The 18,782-nt window shown below is 39.0% G+C and overlaps 1 protein-coding gene across 17 annotated transcripts in view; it reads right to left on the reverse strand.

Annotated features, from left to right (window-relative positions):
• The window catches only part of ANKRD28 (ankyrin repeat domain 28), a 205,281-nt gene that overhangs the window by 50,162 nt on the left and 136,337 nt on the right, over positions 1-18,782 (reverse strand). For 13 of the 17 annotated variants that reach the window (XR_004437345.1, XM_033212706.1, XM_033212710.1 and 10 more), the window contains 2 exons: positions 8,745-8,887; positions 5,303-5,515 (listed from right to left, as the gene is read on the reverse strand). Coding sequence is in view for 16 of the 17 variants with exons in the window: in XM_033212706.1 (XP_033068597.1) it covers positions 5,303-5,515; positions 8,745-8,887 (356 nt within the window). In the remaining variant the exon portion in view is untranslated. The remainder of the gene's footprint in view (positions 1-5,302; positions 5,516-8,744; positions 8,888-18,782) is intronic. The other 4 variants (XM_033212714.1, XM_033212715.1, XM_033212713.1 and 1 more) reach the window with 1 other exon arrangement.

Below are 18,782 nucleotides of genomic sequence, written 5' to 3' on the forward strand. Positions count from 1 at the left end.
TAGGATATATCCTAATTTTTATTGTTAATATTTTAGCTACAGCCCTTTTTTTCTTTTCTCTTTTTTTTTTTTTTTTGAGACTTACTCTGTTGCCCAGGCTGGAGTGCAGTGTGATCTCAGCTCACTGCAAGCTCTGCCTCCCGGGTTCAAGTGATTCTTCTGCCTCAGCCTCCCGAGTAGCTGGCGTGCGCCACCATGCCCAGCTAATTTCTGTATTTTAGTAGAGATGGGGTTTCACCATGTTGGGCAGGCTTGTCTTGAACTCAAGATCTCAAGTAATCCACCTGTCTCGGCCTCCCAAAGTGCTGGGATTACAGGCGTGAGCCACCGCGCCTGGCCTTTTTTTTTCTTCCTTAAAGAGATGGGGGTCTTGGTCTGTCAGACAGGCTGGAATGCAGTGGTGTAATCATAGTTCACTGCAACCTCGAACTCTAGGGTTCAAGTGATCTTCTAGCAACAGCGTCTGGAGTAGCTGGGACTATAGGCACGTAACATTACACCTGACTAATTTATTTTTTGTAGAGATGGTGTCTAAGTTGCCCCGACTGGTTTTGAACTCTTGGGCTCATGTGATTCTCTGGCTTTGGCTTTCCAAAGTGCTGGGTTTACAGGTGTGAGCCACCATGCCTGGCCAGCTATAGCCAATTTTTACAGACATAAGAAAAAACATAGATTCCATTGACTCGAAGGATAACAAAAATAAGGGGAAAACAAAACAAAACATAAACCCTCACAACTCAAAACAAAACAAGTAAAAACTTGTAGGCCGGCCGCGGTGGCTCAAGCCTGTAATCCCAGCACTTTGGGAGGCCGAGACGGGCGGATCACGAGGTCAGGAGATCGAGACCATCCTGGCTAACACGGTGAAACCCCATCTCTACTAAAAATACAAAAAACTAGCCGGGCGAGGTAGCGGGCGCCTGTAGTCCCAGCTACTCGGGAGGCTGAGGCAGGAGAATGGCGTAAACCCGGGAGGCGGAGCTTGCAGTGAGCTGAGATCCAGCCACTGCACTCCAGCCTGGGCGACAGAGCGAGACCCCGTCTCAACAACAACAACAACAAAAAAAAATAAAAATAAAAACTAGTAATAAAAATTTGATTAACAAAATGATGAAATTTGGAAGATATAACTATAGTTAACAGTTATATATATAGCACGTTTCAGGCACAGTTTTAAGACACTTCATATGGTCAGGTACGGTGACTCATATCTATAATTCCAGCACTTGGGGAGGCCAAAGCGGGAGGATTGCTTGAACTTGGGAGTTTGAGGCTGCAATGAACTATGACGGTGCCACTGCACTCTAGGCTGGTCAAGAGTGAGATTGTCTCCTCACCTCCCTTCCTCCTAAAAAATCAAAACCAAATCCACTTCATATATGTCATTTAATCCTCACAACCCTATGAGATTGATACCATTAATCTTGTTTTACAGATGAGGAAATATAGGCCCCAGGGTTAAGTGATTTTACTAGGTCTCATAGCTAATAAGTGATGAGTCCTTTATTTATTCTTTTGTTTTAGAGACAAGGCTTGCTATATTGCCCAGACTAGACTTGAACACCTGGCTCAAGCGATTCCCTCACCTCAGCCTTCTAAGGGTAGCTGGGACTAAAGGCACACACAATTGGGCCTGGTTAGAATCCTTTATTATAAGCCTATAGGTGACAGTGGATCAACATTTTTACTTTCTACATTCTGTTCATAAAACCTAAGTGTACAAAGGAAAAAGATTCGGATTACCAACTAAAAAGTTTGCCATACGACATGTTAGGAGGGGAGAAGGCACAGTTATTTCTCTCTGAATTGGAGAAACAAACGTGGAGTTTTCTTTTTCTTAATCACCTCAAATCATTTTAGCAGAAAACTAGGAGTATTAAGAAAAAGAAAGAAAGAAAGAAAGAAGAAAGAAAGAAAGAAAACAAAAACCAAAAATTAGATCTACAAAAATCCTAATGATTGATCTCACAGGCAACCAAAAACAGTAACTACAAGCCAAACATTTCACAGTATGTTTTTAGGTTTAAACTTCAAAACAAGCATTTGGTGCATTTTGCTTAGCTGACCAAAATCTATTCTTAAAGAAGAACAATGTGGGTGGGAAAACATGTGCATATAAATAAAACAATCAGTGCAATAAGGTTCATGTCAAGCAGTTCTAAAAAACGCACCTATGCTGCTTTATAAACCTGATTCATTTTACCTCTACCACTTTGTAGGAAAATGAATTTAAAACCTTAGAAACTGAGTTATTACAAACTTACAGTCACATTCCAATTTCTAGTCATCTATAACTTGATCAAAGTCAGAAACAACAAAATAGAGAATATAGTGGGAGGAAAAGATTAAGCAGGAAAAAAGAGATAATGTGGTTAAGAATATGAGGGTTAGCAAATCAAAATTTTATAATAAGGGGCAAGTGTCAAGTGTCCCCAAAGTCAATCAATAACTTAATAACACTGATTTTACAAACATAAAAAATACAGGTGTCAGGAATGAAATATATTCTTGCTGGTTGAAAACTCACAGCTACCAACATATTGTGTGTAAAAGCAGGAAGGGACCTGAGAAATCAACATGGGAAACGTGTTTCAACAGAATTTGGCAATAAAATAATTGGACAACTGCATATAAATGAGATGTCATACACCCTTAGGTGAAGTTAAGACAACTTTTGTGACATCTATTTTGAAACCAACATCACAGGCTGTTGTTGCCTTCCAATCTACTTAAATATATCTTAATCCCTTTGTTAAAAAAATTCACTTGTCATATATGAAATTCACCACTGAGTTTTCTAAATTATTAAGGAGGTAACTTCAAATAGGACCACTGGTTTCAGCATTTTACTCTAAGTGGGCCTCTTATAGGACTGATTCTCAATTCTACATTTCAAAAGAAAATACAGACTTAAAAACAATCACAGGTACTATAGTCACCTACATAGACACTAACAGAATCAAGTGATTCATTATCATCAAATTATATTAAATATTCATGCCAAAATGGCAGTGCATAAAACAGGAAGCCCAATCTCTACCCTTTAAAGACAGCATCATGTGAACTAAAAAATGCATAGTAGCTGATGACACCGGTAAAAGTTCCATAATTTCCATAATACTAACATACAAAGATGATTTTACCTACATTCACTATCATAAACAGGTCTCACAGAGACTGAGAAAACTTGGTTGTGACGTTTGCTTTTGAAAATGTTAAGATAATTCCAAATTTTTTATTTTTGAAATAGCCTAACTTTCATTAAAGAAACATTACTGCGCCTTTGAGGAAAAAACTAATTTTTCTCCTCACAAGGGTTTAGATATTTTTCTGGGCCCTAATTATCCAAAGTGCAGGAATTCTTCAAATTAAAATAAGCAGTTCAAACTTGTAATAAATAAACTTTCTAGTAATTACCTAAACTATAAAAAATGTTACTAGGTGATTTGACCGAGACCTAAAAACTTATAAAAAGATGGTTTAGCTTTAATCATACTGGGGCACTTTATGACATCTCATGCCTTTTCTTCCTTGGGTGTAGTATGTATACATTTTGTCCTGTACTTGAGAGAGGGCAATTTAAAGCAATGACCTAATTACAGATGGATTTGTTGCTGTTACAGCTGTCAGAATTGACCTGTGGCATCATTAAAGGCTTCACTGAACTTAGGTAAGAAAATCTGATGTAATTAAAACGCTCTGAGAAGTATTTTTACTAATCCTAAATGGCTCAATTTTGTGTCTGGTTTTCTTCATACCACCAGATAAAGTTTGGCAAGTGCTCAAAGGATGAATTGATAAAATTAAACAAGTGCTCAAAGGATGAATTGATAAAATTAATACAGAAACAACTAAAGAATTCTAGAAAATCTAAGATGATTATATATTATAAAATAGCAATGCTCAAAATCTGGATTGCATGTGCTCCCTTATAAAATTACACAGTGAAAGCATATTTATTGTGACTCTAGAATTTTCATTCATTTGAAGCAAGATCTCACCTGTTGCCCAGGCTAGAGTACAGTGGTGTGATCACAGTTCACTGTAACTTTGAACTTCTGGACTCAAGAGATCCTCTAGCCTCAGCCTCCTGAGTACCTAGGACTACGGGATAATTTTTAATTTTTTTTGGTAGAGATGGAGGTCTTGCTATGTTGCCCAGGCTGGCCTTGCTTAAGTGATCTTCTCGCCTTGGCCTCCTAAAACACTGGGATTACAAGCATGAACCAGACTGTATCCGGCCAAAATTTTCATTCATTCCTTTATTTATTTTTTGAAACAGAGTCTCACTCTGTAATCCAGGCTAGAGGGCAGTAGCATGACCTCAGCTCACTGTAGACTTGACCTCCAAGGCTCAAGAGATCCTCCCACTTCAACCTCCCAAGTAGCTGAGACTACACGCATGAGCCACCATGCCTGGCTCATTTTCTATTTTTCTGTGGAGCCAGGTTATGCTGTCCACACTAGTCCTGAACTCCTAGGCTCAAGTGATCCTCCTACCCCAGCCTCCCAAAGTGGTAGGATTACAGGCAGGAGCCACTATGCCAGTCCAGATTTTTCACATATTTCTAAAATCCAAATGCTTACTCTTGAAAGTGATTATAACAAAAAAACCAAAAAGCAACTATTTCTTATGTGCAACACACTGATATTTTTTTCCCCCTAACACTGTATAAAATTTGAAAAGACCTGTAGAGTGAACACCCATATATATACCATCTAAATTGTACCACTAGCATTTTACTCTATGCCTTTTATTGTAGATTCTTCTGTCCTTCCATCCACCCAATTATTTGATGCTTTTTAAAATTAGACAGACATCATACATTTCACCTCTAAACACATTAATAGCGTTAAACATCTGTTTAGAATTTTCCTTCTAAAAGAAAATTTATATGCTATGAAAGCATACAAATGAACTACCTTATGAGTTTTGACAAATCTATATATTATAAACCCCTGCCAAAATATAAAACATTACCACCATCACATAAAGTCCCTTCATGCCCCTTTCCCAGTTGATCCCTCCTCACAATGGCAATAATTGTTCCAATTTTTTTCAATTATAGATTCTGGACCCCCATATAAATGGAATTTTATTGGTTCTAGAACCTTACATAAATGGAAAGAATGTACATACTCTTGAGTAAGCCTTTCACTCAGCATAATATTTTAAAGATTTATCCATGTTCTTGAGTTTATCAATAGTTCCTTTTTATTGTTGAATGGTATTCACCACTGATGTTGTTTTAATAGTGACGTATGAAATACTTAAAGTATAGATTATGATTTTGTTCCTTACCTTCATATTGACATCAGCCCCATTGCCAACTAGAAGCTCTAAACACAATGCTCCATGTGTTGATGCAGCAGCAAAGTGCAAAGGAGTAAATCCTTTTTCATTCTTTTGATTTACAATAGCACCACAGTCTATAAGTTCATTCACTACAACATCTTGTCCATTATAGCAGGCTACATGAAGAGGTGTATTTCCATAGGCATTTGGTTCATTCATCTATCAGAAGGGAAAAAATGTGAATGTTAAAGTAGTTTTGCTAATTATCAATGTTGTGAGCTATTTTAGCAACCTGTGGTTGCAATCAAATTACTAAAGTGAGAAATGGAGACAGGATAAATAAAGAGATGAGGCTTATAATTCTAAAGTTGGTGTAAAATAATAAACCCTTGACAAGCATTTTGGTATTACATTGATTTTATACATTCAGGGAATGTAATTCACATATACAATGTCTACTTCACGACAAAACTGAATAATACAAAAGAGGTATTTTAGGAAAATGTAAACTAATGTATTTTGAAAGGCGTTCTAGGTAAAGGATTTACTATAAATTATAATCATAAAAAATGAACACAAACTGAAGATTCTGAGGTATATTCAGTAACATGCATATTTTCAACTTTTTCATTTTGCAGTGACAAAGGCTAACCGTAGTAATAAAGTACAGATCAAGATTTTTAAAACAATGAATGGCATGTTCTATTTATTTAATTCATTTTTTGCCACAAACTTGGGCTCTTAATATTTTCCAGTGTCATATACAAGTATTTTATCACAAGTCAAAAGAGTATGCTCAAACATGAGAAACAATTCATGTAATTAAGGGTTTTGCTTTTCTCTTTTTTTTTTTTTTCTGAGACAGGGTCTCACTCTGTCCCCAGACTGGAGTTGAGTGGCATGATCTCAGCTCACTGAAACCTCTGCCTCCCAAGGCTCAAGCGATTCTCCTGCCTCAGCCTACTGAGTAGCTGGGATTACAGGCACGTACCATTACCAACTGGTTAATTTTTGTATTTTAGTAGAGATGGGGTGTCATTATGTTGGCCAGGCTGGTCTTGAACTCCTGACCTCAAATGATCACCCACCTCAGCCTCCCAAAGTGCTGGCATAGGCGTGAGCCACCGTGCTAAGTCTTGTATTTCCATTTCTAGTAAATAAGGGAATACTTTACATGATTACTGTGTAGTAAAGAATCTGACCTCTCCCAGAGAGGTCTGTCCTTTGCCCTTGGCTTCAGGGAGGTAATCTATGATATACCTGATAAAAAAAAGTCTCTATTTAGAGTAGGAGCTTTGGGTCACCAGGTATTATATATTTGGAGACTGAAATCAACCACATGGACAAACAATCAAGCCATGTAATGGAGCCCCAATAAAAACCGAAAATGAAGCTCAGGTGAGCATTCCTTGTTGGAAATACTTCATTCATACTGCCACACACTGATGCCAGGGAAGGAGAGTAATGGGTCCTGACTCTGTGAGGAGGGGCTAAGCGAAAGTTTGCCTTTACAATAATCCTGCACTCTACCCTATGTGTCTCTTCCTTTGGCTGATCTCAGTTTGTATCTTGTCCCTGTAGTAACCACAAATGTGAGTATAAAGCTTTTCATGAATTTTGTGAGACTTTCTGGTGAATTATCAAACCTGAAAGTGGTTTTGAAAGCCTTCTGAACTTATAGTTGGTGGTAAGTAAAGGGTGGCCTTGTGTGGAGACTCTGGACCCTAATCTTGTAGTTGGCCCCAACATAATGCAGCTTTAATTAACATTTTCTTTTCTGGGATCACTGGTAATAGAGGAAGAAAAAAAGTTTGAACACTGAATTTTAATCAAAGTATCTAGATTTTTTCACAAGAACACACACAAGGAAAAGATTCTCCCTCAGAGCCTCCATAAGGAACCAACCTTGCTGACACCTTGATTTAGAACTTCTGTACTCTAAAACTTTGAGAAGTTAAATTTCTATTAGCCCTCCAGTTTATGGTAATCCCCCAGGAAACTAAAAACAAAAACAAAAAACACACAACTGGGGGCCACATGTTACTAAAAGGCTGTAAGTCTGGCCACTTATTTTGATGAACAAATAGTCACCAGAGTTTATAAATGTAACTGACTGTCAATAAAGTCAGTTTTAAAAATTGCACCAGAATGGACTTGAAATAGTAATCAGAAACAAAGTTGCCTCATTTATCCAGATCAAGGATCTTTTAAGGTATTATTTCACTCTGCTGAAACAGAGATATAGGAATTGAGTTGAGATTTTTGCAATGTCTTTTTGTGATCCTCACACTTTCAGTATTTATTAGCTTGTTTCAGGCAAAGTGTTTCACATCGTCCATAAGTTAAGAGCCTATCTAGCCCTACAGTTCTGTCATGTATTCTTTGTCCAACCAGGCTATCACCTACTTTTCTTGGTTTTTTGCAGCTGATCTAAACTGTATGCCTCTAGCAGATCCTTATGCTACATCTTCCAATTTGCTGTTTTAAAGAACCAATGAGTTCTTCAAAATGTGTGTTTTCAAGAATCAGGACATTGTCATAACTCTACCTGAAGTAAGAATAAATACGCTGAGTGGGCTGGGCGCCGTGGCTCATGCCTGTAATCCAAGCACTTTGGGAGACCAAGGCAGGAAGGTCACTTGAGGTCAAGAGTCAGACACCAGCCTGGGTAACAGCGAGACCTCATCTCTACAAAATAAAAAAATTAGCCTATAGTTCTAGCTATTCAGGAGGCTTAGGTGGGAGGATCACTTGAGCCCAGAGTTCAAGGTTGCAGTGAGCTGTGACTGTGCCATTATACTACAGCATAGGAGGCAGAGACCCTATTTCAAATAAATAAATAAATACATAAACAAATGAGGGAGTAAAGTACTTATGTTTAAAGGATGGCTTGTGAAAAGCTGTACAGGTATTTTAAGTTACCTCAATTCAGGAATCAAATATATCCAAATAAAGCAGCATCCCCTTTTAACCAAACAGAATTATATAGTAAGGAATACTTATACTTGGTGGGCAAAAAGCCTCTTGTTTTCCTGCCCAGCTCTTGCCAATATTCTGTAATGTAAACTGCTACCATCATTTTAAGAGAATATCAGACTAGGCAAAGAAGACTAACAATAACCCAGCTATCTAATAATACAAGTGTGTCTGATCTGCTGGTTCCCACAAGTGAAATGGAACTACAGGGCCTGGAATGCGATATAGAAGAAAAACTGGCAATAAACCACACACCTTTGAAGTGTATTTTACCTCTTAACATGCTTTGACTATTTACATTCCTTGACCATAAATCACTGCATTAGGTATTATGTAAAGGACTATAAATACCCAATTAAAACATGAAAACATTGTATAAAATAATTTCTTAAACCTGAAATAACTTCTATCAATATTGTAATAAGTATAAAAAGGGCTCCATAATTTCATACTGTTCAATTAATATACCTACATCAACTCCAAGATCTAGAAGGTACTTGACTACGCTGATCATTCCACTAGAGGCTGCTGCATGAAGAGGTGTGTAAGACTTTTTATCCTTGCATGTCACTTCAGCTCCATGCGACACAAGTAATTTCACTACTTCAATGTGACCTAAAAATGTGTTTTTGAAGAAAAAATAGAGATGAGCATATGAAAACTATTAAATATAATCCCAAATATCTTTAAGCAAATTTAAAAAATGAAAATAGAAGATGCATGACAAGTCATCAATGAATCATGTTAACTTGAGAAAGAATAGAAGGAAAATTTTAAGACTTCAGGGGTGGGCATAATGGCTCATGCCGATAATCTCAGCACTTTGGGAGGCTGAAGTGGGAGGATCACTTGAGTCTAGGAATTTGAGACCAGCCTAGGCAACACAGTGAGACCCTGTCTCCAACAAAAATAAAAAAAATTAGCCGGGTATGGTGGCATGCACCTATAGTCTCAGTTACTTGGGGGGCTGAGGTAGAAGAATTACTTGAGCCTGGCAGGTTAAGGCTGCAGTGAGCTGTGATGATGCCACTGCACTCCAGGGTGGGCAATACAGCGAGGCCTTATCTCAAAACAAAACAAGACAAAAAAAAAAAAAATAGAATTCAGGATAATTCTGATAAATGTTGGCAGAGATAATTAGTAATTAAAAAGAATGATAGCCCTCTGTATACACTGGTTCCATATCTGCAGATTCAACCAACTGCAGATTGAAAATATTTGAAAACATTAAAACAGTAAAAAAATAAAAAATAAAAAATAAAAATATAGTGCAACAACTATTCACATTGTGTTAGGTATTGTAAATAATCTAGAGATGAATTACAGAACAGGTTATACATACATACTATGTAAGGAACTTATATAAGGAACTTGAGTATCTTCTGATTTTTGTATCCAAAGGAGTCTGAAACTAATACCCTAAGGATAACAAGGGACAACTATAATTCCTTTGATTATTTTATTCGGTGATAACCCTGCAGTCTATAACCTTCCTTTTGCCTAGATCTTGTTTTTGGTCTAAGGTTACTTTAATACATTCATAAATTCTAAAGTAAGCTTTTCATTTCTAATGCTGGCATACCATATCATATGTACTTTGCTTTATTGGGCTTTGCAAATATTGCATCTTGTTTCTTAAAAATTGAAAGTTTGTGGCAATCCCGTGTCAAGCAAGTCTATTGGCATCATTTTTTCCATCAGCATGTGCTCATTTCATGTGTCTGTGTCACGTTTTGGTTATTCTTGCCAATATTTCAAACTTTTTCAATATTATTTTATCTGTTATGGTGATCTGTGATCACTGATCTTTGGCATTCCTACTGTAATTGTTTTGGGGCATCACAAACTGAACTCATACAAAGTGGTGAACTGATCAGGCACGGTGGCTCACGCCTGTACTCCCAACACTTTGTGAGGCCGAGGCAGGCGGATCACCTGAGGTCAGGAGTCGAGACCAGCCTGGTCAAAATAGTGAGACCCTGTCTCTACTAAAAATACAAAAATTAGCTGGGCATGCTGGCACACACCTGTAGTTCCAGCTACTCGGGAGGCTGAGGCCCGAGAATCACTTGATCCCCGGAAGTGGAGGTTGCAGTAAGTCGAGATCACGTGACTGCACTCCAGCCTGGATGACAGAGTGAGACTCTGTCTCCAAAAAAGTGGTTAACTTAATAAATGTGTATTCCAACTACTCCATTCCCTCATCTATCTCCTTTTTAGACCTTCCTCTTCACTCAGACACAATAGTATTAAAATTAGGTCAAATAATAACCTTACAGCAGCCACTAAGTGTTCAAGTGAAAGACAGTTGCACATCTCTCACTTTAAATCAAAACCTAGAAATAATTAAGCTTAGTGAGAAAGGCATGTTGAAAGGTGAGACAGAATGAAATCTAGGCCTCCTGTGACAAAGTTACCAAGTAGTGAATGCAAAAGAAAAATTCTTCAAGAAAATTAAACATGCACCAGTGAATGGACTAATGATAAGAAAGCTAAGTAGCCTTACTGATGATACAGAGAAAGTACTAGTGGTCTGGATAGAAGACCAAACAGCTACAACATTCGCTTAAGCCAAAGCCTAATCCAGAGCAAGGCCTTAACTGTCTTCAATTCTGTGAAGGCTGAGAGAGGTGAGGAAGCTACAGAGGAAAACTTTGATTGAGTAAAGGTTGGTTCATGAGGTTTAATGAAAAAAGATGCCCCTATAACATAAAAGTGCAACGTGAAACAGCAAGTGCTGATGTATTAATACAAGCTGTAACAAGTTATCTAAAAGATCTAAGATTATTAATGAAGGTGGCTACATTAAACAACAGATTTTCAATGTAGATGAAACAGCCTTCTATTGGAAGATGCCATCAAGGACTTTCATTGCTAGAGAGAAATCTATGCCTGCCATCAAAACTTCAAAGGACAGGCTGACTCTCTTGTTAGAGGCTAATGCAGCTAGTGACTTTAAGTTAAGTCAGTGCTCATTTACCATTCTGAAAATTCCACAGCCCACATGAACTATGCTAAATCCACTTTGCCTATGCTCTAAAATGGAACAAAGCCTGGATGACAACACATTTGTTTATAACATGGTTTACTGAATATTTTAAGCCCACTGTTGAGACATACTGCTCAGAAAAAAGAAGATTCCTTTCAAAATATTACTGCTTATTCACAATGTACTTGGCCACCCAAGAGCTCTTATAGACAAGGAGATTACTGTTGTTTTTGTGCCTGCTAACACAACAGTCACTCTGTTGTCCCTGAATCAAGAGTAATGTCAACTTTCAAAGTCTTTTTATTTAAGAAATAACATTTGACGTTGATATAGCTGCCATAGTGATTCCTCTGATGCATCTGGGCAAAGTAAATTGAAAACCTTCTGGAAAGGATTCATCATTCTAGATGCCATTAAGAACATTCTTGGCCAGGTGTGGTGGCTCACGCCTGTAATTCCAGCACTTTGGGAAGTCAATCCCCTGAGGTCAGCAGCTCGAGACCAGCCTGGCCAACATGGTGAAACCCTGTCTCTGATAAAAATACAAAAAGTAGCCAGGCATGGTGGCAGGCACCTGTAATCCCAGCTGCTTGGGAAGCTGAGGCAGGAGAATCACTTGAACACAGGAGGTAGAGGCTGCAGTGAGCCAATATCACACTACTGCACTCCAGCCTGGGCAACAAAGCCAAACTCTGTCCAAAAAAAAAAAAAAAAGAACAAAACACATTTCTGATTCATGGGAGGAGGTCAAAGTATTAATATTAATAGGAGTTTGAAAGAAGTTGATTGCAACCCTCATGGATGACTTTGAGGGATTCAAGACTTCAGCGAAGGAAATAACTGCAGATGTGGTAGAAATAGTGAGAGAACTAGAATAAGAAGTGGAGCCTGAAGATGTGCCTGAATTGCTATAATCTCATGATAAAATGTGAACAGATAAGGGGTTGCTTCTTCTGGATGAGTAAAGACAGTGGTTTTGTGAGATGGAATCTACTCCCGAAGATACTGTAAATGCTGCTGAAATGACCACAAAGTTTTTAGAGAAGTGACTTCAATTTTGAAGGAAATTCTATTGTGGGTAAAATGCTATCAAACAGCTTGCCACGCTACAGAGAAACCTTTTGTGAAAGGAAGAGTCCATCAATGCAGCACATCTTTGTCTCATTTCAAGGAATTGCCACAGCCATCCAAACCTTCAGCAACCATTCACATTGAGGCAAAACTCTCCATTAGCAGAGACTATGACTTGCTAAAGGTTCATATGATAGCATTTTTTTTTTTTAGCAATAACATATTTTTTAAGACAAGAACACTGAAAATTAATAAAAAAGACATGTACATTGTTTTAGATGTACTGCTATTGCACACTTAATATACTTTAGTATATAGCATAAACATATTTTGTAATTAATTATTTTTAGAAACGGGGTCTTGCTCTGTCACCCCGGCTGAAGTGCAGTGGTGTGATCACATCTCACTGCAACCTAAAACTCCTGGATTCAGGTGATCCTCCCACCTCAGTCTTCTGAGTAGGTAGGACTACAGATGCATGCCACCACACTGGGCTAATTTTTAAATTTTTTTGTAGAGAGAGGGTCTTGCTATGTTGCCCAGGTTGGTCTTGAACTCCTGGGCTGAAGCAGTCCTCCCACGTTGGGCTCCCAAGATGTTAGGATTACAGGTGTGAGCCACTGCAGGCAGACTAAACATATCTTTTATACGCACTGGGAAACCAAAAAATTTTTGTGATTTGCTTATTGAGATATTTGCTTTGTTGTGGTAGTTTAGCACCAACCCCACAATCTCTCTGATCTCTGCCTTACTGGAATTGCTTCAATCTGGGAGTTTCTTGGGCTTGTTTCTTTAGAATGTTAGGTCTTCAGAACATGCAGCCAAAAACCTCTTTTACCTTATAATTTCTACCAGATCTCCTTAACCAACTTAGTTTACTATTCACCATTGTAACCATGAGGAAAAGGTTGGTTATACTGTGTGATGGTTAATAATCAACTCCCAAATCTCAGTGGCTTAAATAATGTTTTTATTTCTCTCTCAACCATAACAGGTTGGCAAGAGGGCTCTGCTCAGTTACTCAAGGACCCAGGCTCATGTAACTGACATCATCTTGAATGTGGCTGGTCACTGTGCCAGAAGGGGAAACAGACTGCAGCCTTTCCTATCAGTAATTAAATGCTCCAGCCCAGACCACTGTTGCTTTCATTCATTAGCTAGAACTAGTCCTAGGCCCCACCCAACCACACAAAAAGGCCAGGAAGGGGGCCATGTATCTGGAAGGTGAGAGAACCACTATTCTCCTTTAGTAACTTGTCACTTATTTGTCAGATTAGATTATACAGTGCTTTCTCCTCCTCCCACAATCCTTCCCACCTCTGTGTCTTTGTTCATGAAACACGTTCTTTATGTGGAACGTTCTGCTTGGATGTCTCCTCTCAATCATTGCTATTATACTAATCCTTGAAGAAACATGTCAGATCCAACCTTTCCTGAGCAACCCAATCAACTCTCTTCCCTAGAAGCCCTATAAGCCTTGTGATGTTTCTTAAACGGAATCATTAGTTACTAACTCTTTAATTACTTTTTTTGCATGAATCCCCAAATATATACTTTCAGAAGACTGTTCTACTTCTTGATATGTTCCATAAGGCCAAGAGCAGCATACAAAACAAGCGCCCAATATATGTTAGTTACATTAAAGAAATTGCTTGTGATGTCATTTTTAAAATCCCTTCATAGAGAATGACTCTATAAAAAGTTAATAAATTATAAAATGAGGCTTTCAAACAGAGGCACCCCTCCCTCAAAAAAATTAACCCAGGATACTGCAAGATGCATAAAGAATCAGGCAGATTCAGTTGTTTATATATAAATTATCAATTAAAGTAGATATTTTCAGCCTCTTTCCACCCATTTTAATATGAAAAAGAAATATCTACTATTATATTTCTAGAAAAGAAATAATGCAATGAGTTGTTAATTTTTAAAAATCAATTAAACATGTTTTGAGACAGGGTTTTGGGTCTGTCACCTTGGCTGAAATGTAGTGGTACGATCACAGCTCATTGCAGCCTTGACCTCCTGGGCTCAAGTGAGGTGTGTGCCACTACACCCAGCTAATATTATTATTATTTTTTTTTGGTAAAGGGAGGGTCTCGCTATGTTGCCCAGGCTGATCTTCAACTCCTGGGCTCAAGGATCTTCCCATCTCGGCCTCCCAAAGTGTTGGGATTACAGGCACAAGCAACCATGCCCAGCACAAGGTAAAAAATATTTATTCAGTACCTTCTGTGTCAAAGTCATCACAAGGTAATCTGAGGCTAAACTTGGTAACCTGAGGCTAAACTTCTAAAAGTACTGAAAGCAACAGTAAAAATGAACGTGTAAAGGGACCTTGAAAAGTTTGACGGCAGGAGCAAGCACAAGGTGGGAAGAAGAAAATGATTAATTCACTTGGAGATGAGGTGGGGCACTACAGAACAATGACAAATAATTCAATAGCGTTAAGTATAAGAGGTAGGACCTAAAAGGAAATTAACGGAGCCTCAACCAGGAAATGAAAGGCCAGGGCTAATAAGGAAAACTGGGATAAATAAATTACAAGACTACACATAATCCCCAATATCTCTTACACTAACACTGATGAATTCTCTGAATATAACCTAGAGGTGACAATGCTTGTACTTTAGGTTTGTAACAGCAGTGACCAGTCAATAGCTTCTTACTTTCACATATTTAACTCTTTAATCCTGTATTCCTAGAATGGCTGAACAGTTTTAGAAGCTACATATCGGTATTCATCTTATTCTGTGCTTAAGGGAAGGAAGAGACACAAAAAGGGTAATTATAAATCTCTGCCTAGTTATGCTCACAAATTAAATGGGCAGTGTTATATGGTACTATGGTTTAAATGTGTCCTCCGAATTTCGTATGTTGGAAGTGTAATCCCCAAGCCAACAGTGTTAAGAGGTAGGAACTTTAAGAGGTGATTAGGCAATAAGGGCTCTGTCCTCATGAACAAATAATGCTATTTTGGGAGTGAGCGCCTTAGAAAAGATGAGTTTGACTCCCCACAATGTGATGCTTCAAGAGGGCCCTCACTAGATGCTAGTGCCTTGATCTTGGACTTCCCAGCCTACAGAACTGTGAGGAAATAAATTTCTGTTCTTTATAAATTACCCAGTCTAGGACATTTAATTTTAGTAGCATAAAATAAACTAAAACTTGTGGTGAGGTCCAAGAAACACAGAATATCTTTTTCATCCTCAACTGAGAGGCCTAAAAAGTGACACTTAGCGGGTGAGAAACAACAAAGCCATTCTGGCCCCCCTAAAATACACACATTCAACTATTCTGGGAGCTTAACTAGAGGTAACCTGCAAAATCCCCCTGACCTTCAGTTGTATGAAAACAGTTGTTTAGTCAAGCTTAATTCTTAGTAGGTAAAAGGCCTGATGCACTCTGCTTAACATGTAAGCCTCTTAATGTAAGATGTACAGTTTTACATCACATAACCTAGTTGTTCCTGTCTTGAAGAGTAAGCCACACCAGAATATTCAGAAAGACCGAGATGAAAATCTACAGGCTGTGAGAAAGGGACCTTAGGATGCAATAGGGAACTTGCTTTTGGCTATATTACCTTCAATTAACACAAGAAAATGGCCCACTACATAACTAACAGCACATATCTTTAGTGTAAACCACCATGCACCAAGCTTTCAGCTTTGGGCTTTAAAAATAGGGGCATCTGCAGAAGTTCAAGACCAGCCTGGTCAACATGGTGAAACCTCATCTCTACTAAATATACAAAAATTAGCCGGGTGTGATGGCGGGTGCCCGTAGTCCCAGCTACTCGGGAGGCTGAGGCAGGAGAATCGCTTGAACCTGGGAGGCGGAGGCTGCAGTGAGCTGAGATTGTGCCATTGCACTCCAGCCTGGGCAACGAGGGTGAAATTTTGTCTCAAAGAAAAAAAGAAGGTGGGGGGGACATTTGAAAAGGATGTTCCTTTTTTTATCTTCCTTTACACTCACACTAAAGGTCAGAACTGCAATGCAATATGGATTCTCAGGCTTCTGCCCAGTGCATAGCTACATGGTGTCTACAGTTTCCTAGTCATGCAAGTGTGATGGAAGAAAGGCTATACCTTAGCTGCGCTCAGTTCTCAGTGCTACTCCCGCAGAAAGCGGGACCCTGTTTAGGGTGATGATCCCATAGTGGGTAGAAAATTCTGAAGTACAGAGGGACTGGGGATGTTGCCCACTTAGAAAGGAGAGTTTGCCCCAGTGGAGGTCAAAAGCATCACTCCATAGTCTGAAAGGGGAGGGAGAGAATGCACTGTCTTCTAACACCCAGGGAATTAAAATAAATACACTGCAGAAAACAGTTGGGATGTGTTCACTGAAAGCAGAGGTATACATACACAGGGTGGCAGAACCGCTGCTGGCCAAGGTGAAGGCACCAGAGCTCTATGTGGAGAGGTGGAAGATGCTTCATGAGCTAAATCCCAATCCCAGGGGAGCTGGTAAGACCACGGTCAATGACAGACACACTTAACCTTATCTCCTATTTGGTCAGAGCAGGACAAGCAAAAGTATGCTGTGAGGTATGGGGGAGAACATATGGTCCCTGCAGTCACGGCAGTCAACAGATCCCCCGGCAAAGGGTTACCAACTACTAGTACCTCATACTATGCCACAGTAACCCTAGATCAAGTTCAGCATATACTTCATTCTGAAACAGATGTTTCCTCTCATGCCTTTGACAGAAGAGCGGCATTGGATGCTTGATGAAGCCAGGAATATTCTGTTGAAAACGTCTGGAGGCACGTTTTTTTCACATGAGGGGAAAAAAGTTTCTTTTTACAAACAAGCCCAAATCCTTGTAGCAGATATGTGGAAAGTATTAGAAGAAAAAGGAGATGGCTGCTTTAAGACATCTCCAGACCAGGCGCAGTGGCTCACACCTGTAATCCCAGCACTCTGGGAGGCAGAGGCAGGCTGATCACCTGAGGTCAGGAGTTTGAGGACCAGCCTGGACAACATGGTGAAATCACGTCTCTACTAAAAATACAAAAAAATTAGCCAGGTGTAGTGGCGGGTGCCTGTAATTCCAGCTACTTGGGAGGCTGAGGCACGAGAATCGCTTGAACCTGGGAGGTGGACTTGGGAGTGCGCTGAGATTGTGTCACTGCACTCCAGTCTGGGCGACAGAGCAAGACTCTGTCTCAAAAACAGAAACAAAAAGACAAAAACACATCTGCAGTATTACTTGTTTGCTACTACAGATTACTTCAGCTTCTTGCTCACCTTGGACCTCTGAAATACTCTTATGAACTACTGAAGAACCTTTCCAAAGCAGAAATACTGTCATATGGGGATAAACAAGAGTAGGAAATCAGCATGCTCACTTTGGTTGTGTTGAGCTGATCTGCGATTGCCCTCTGGGGTTTATTGGAAAAGGAACAAAAAACGACGTATCACCGTGTATTCCCAACTTCATCATTTATCTGCTTAATTTTTTTTTTTTTTTTTTGAGACGGAGTCTTGCTCTGTCGCCCGGTCTGGAGTGCAGTGGCCGGATCTCAGCTCACTGCAAGCTCCGCCTCCCGGGTTCCCGCCATTCTCCTGCCTCAGCCTCCCGAGTAGCTGGGACCACAGGCGCCCGCCACCTCGCCCGGCTAGTTTTTTGTATTTTTAGTAGAGACGGGGTTTCACCGTGTTCGCCAGGAGGGTCTCGATCTCCTGACCTCGTGATCCACCCGTCTCGGCCTCCCAAAGTGCTGGGATTACAGGCTTGAGCCACCGCGCCCGGCCTATCTGCTTAATTTTGACTATATTTTTCTTTTCTGTGGACACACTGTTAGAAATAGTGAAGGTACTTTGTTTTCTTTAAGTATCGTTTCTTAAAATTAATCATGCCTTATGTGACTAATCTTCAGTGATAATATTTCATCTATTCAATTGATATCATTTCTCAAAATGTAATTTTGATACAAAGGAGAGAGATAAGCTACGGTCTCTGATGCATGAGTGCTGTTGCTTTTGTAAAAAATCAGTGTTGACACCTTATTTTAAATGTTTTATTGGTAATGAGAGTGGGTTTTGTACACCATGATCTTCAATTTAGCATACCTATGTAGAATTTTTTTTTCAGAGTAACTATACTGAAAGTGAATAATGATTTTCAAAACTTTTCTTAAAAAAGAATAAAAAAAAGGATTCTACTGCTTTTGGTTGTTTTCATTATAGGTATAGCACTTCCCGGGGTCCTGTGGGTATCTATAACTGGTTTGATATATACAGACATATAGGTATAGACTTATCTATCTAGAAAGAATGTATTATAACTGGCTTGTATCTGTTTTACATATTATACAGTTGACCCTGGAATAACAAAGGTTTGAACTGTATGGGTCCACTTATACATGGATTTTTTAACACCACATGTGGTTCAAAAATACAGTATTCAGGGGATGTGAAACACTCATACATGGAAAGCCAACTTTT

Source organism: Trachypithecus francoisi, unplaced genomic scaffold, assembly GCF_009764315.1.
Source record: "Trachypithecus francoisi isolate TF-2019V2 unplaced genomic scaffold, Tfra_2.0 Lachesis_group0, whole genome shotgun sequence".
Lineage (NCBI taxonomy): Eukaryota > Metazoa > Chordata > Mammalia > Primates > Cercopithecidae > Trachypithecus > Trachypithecus francoisi.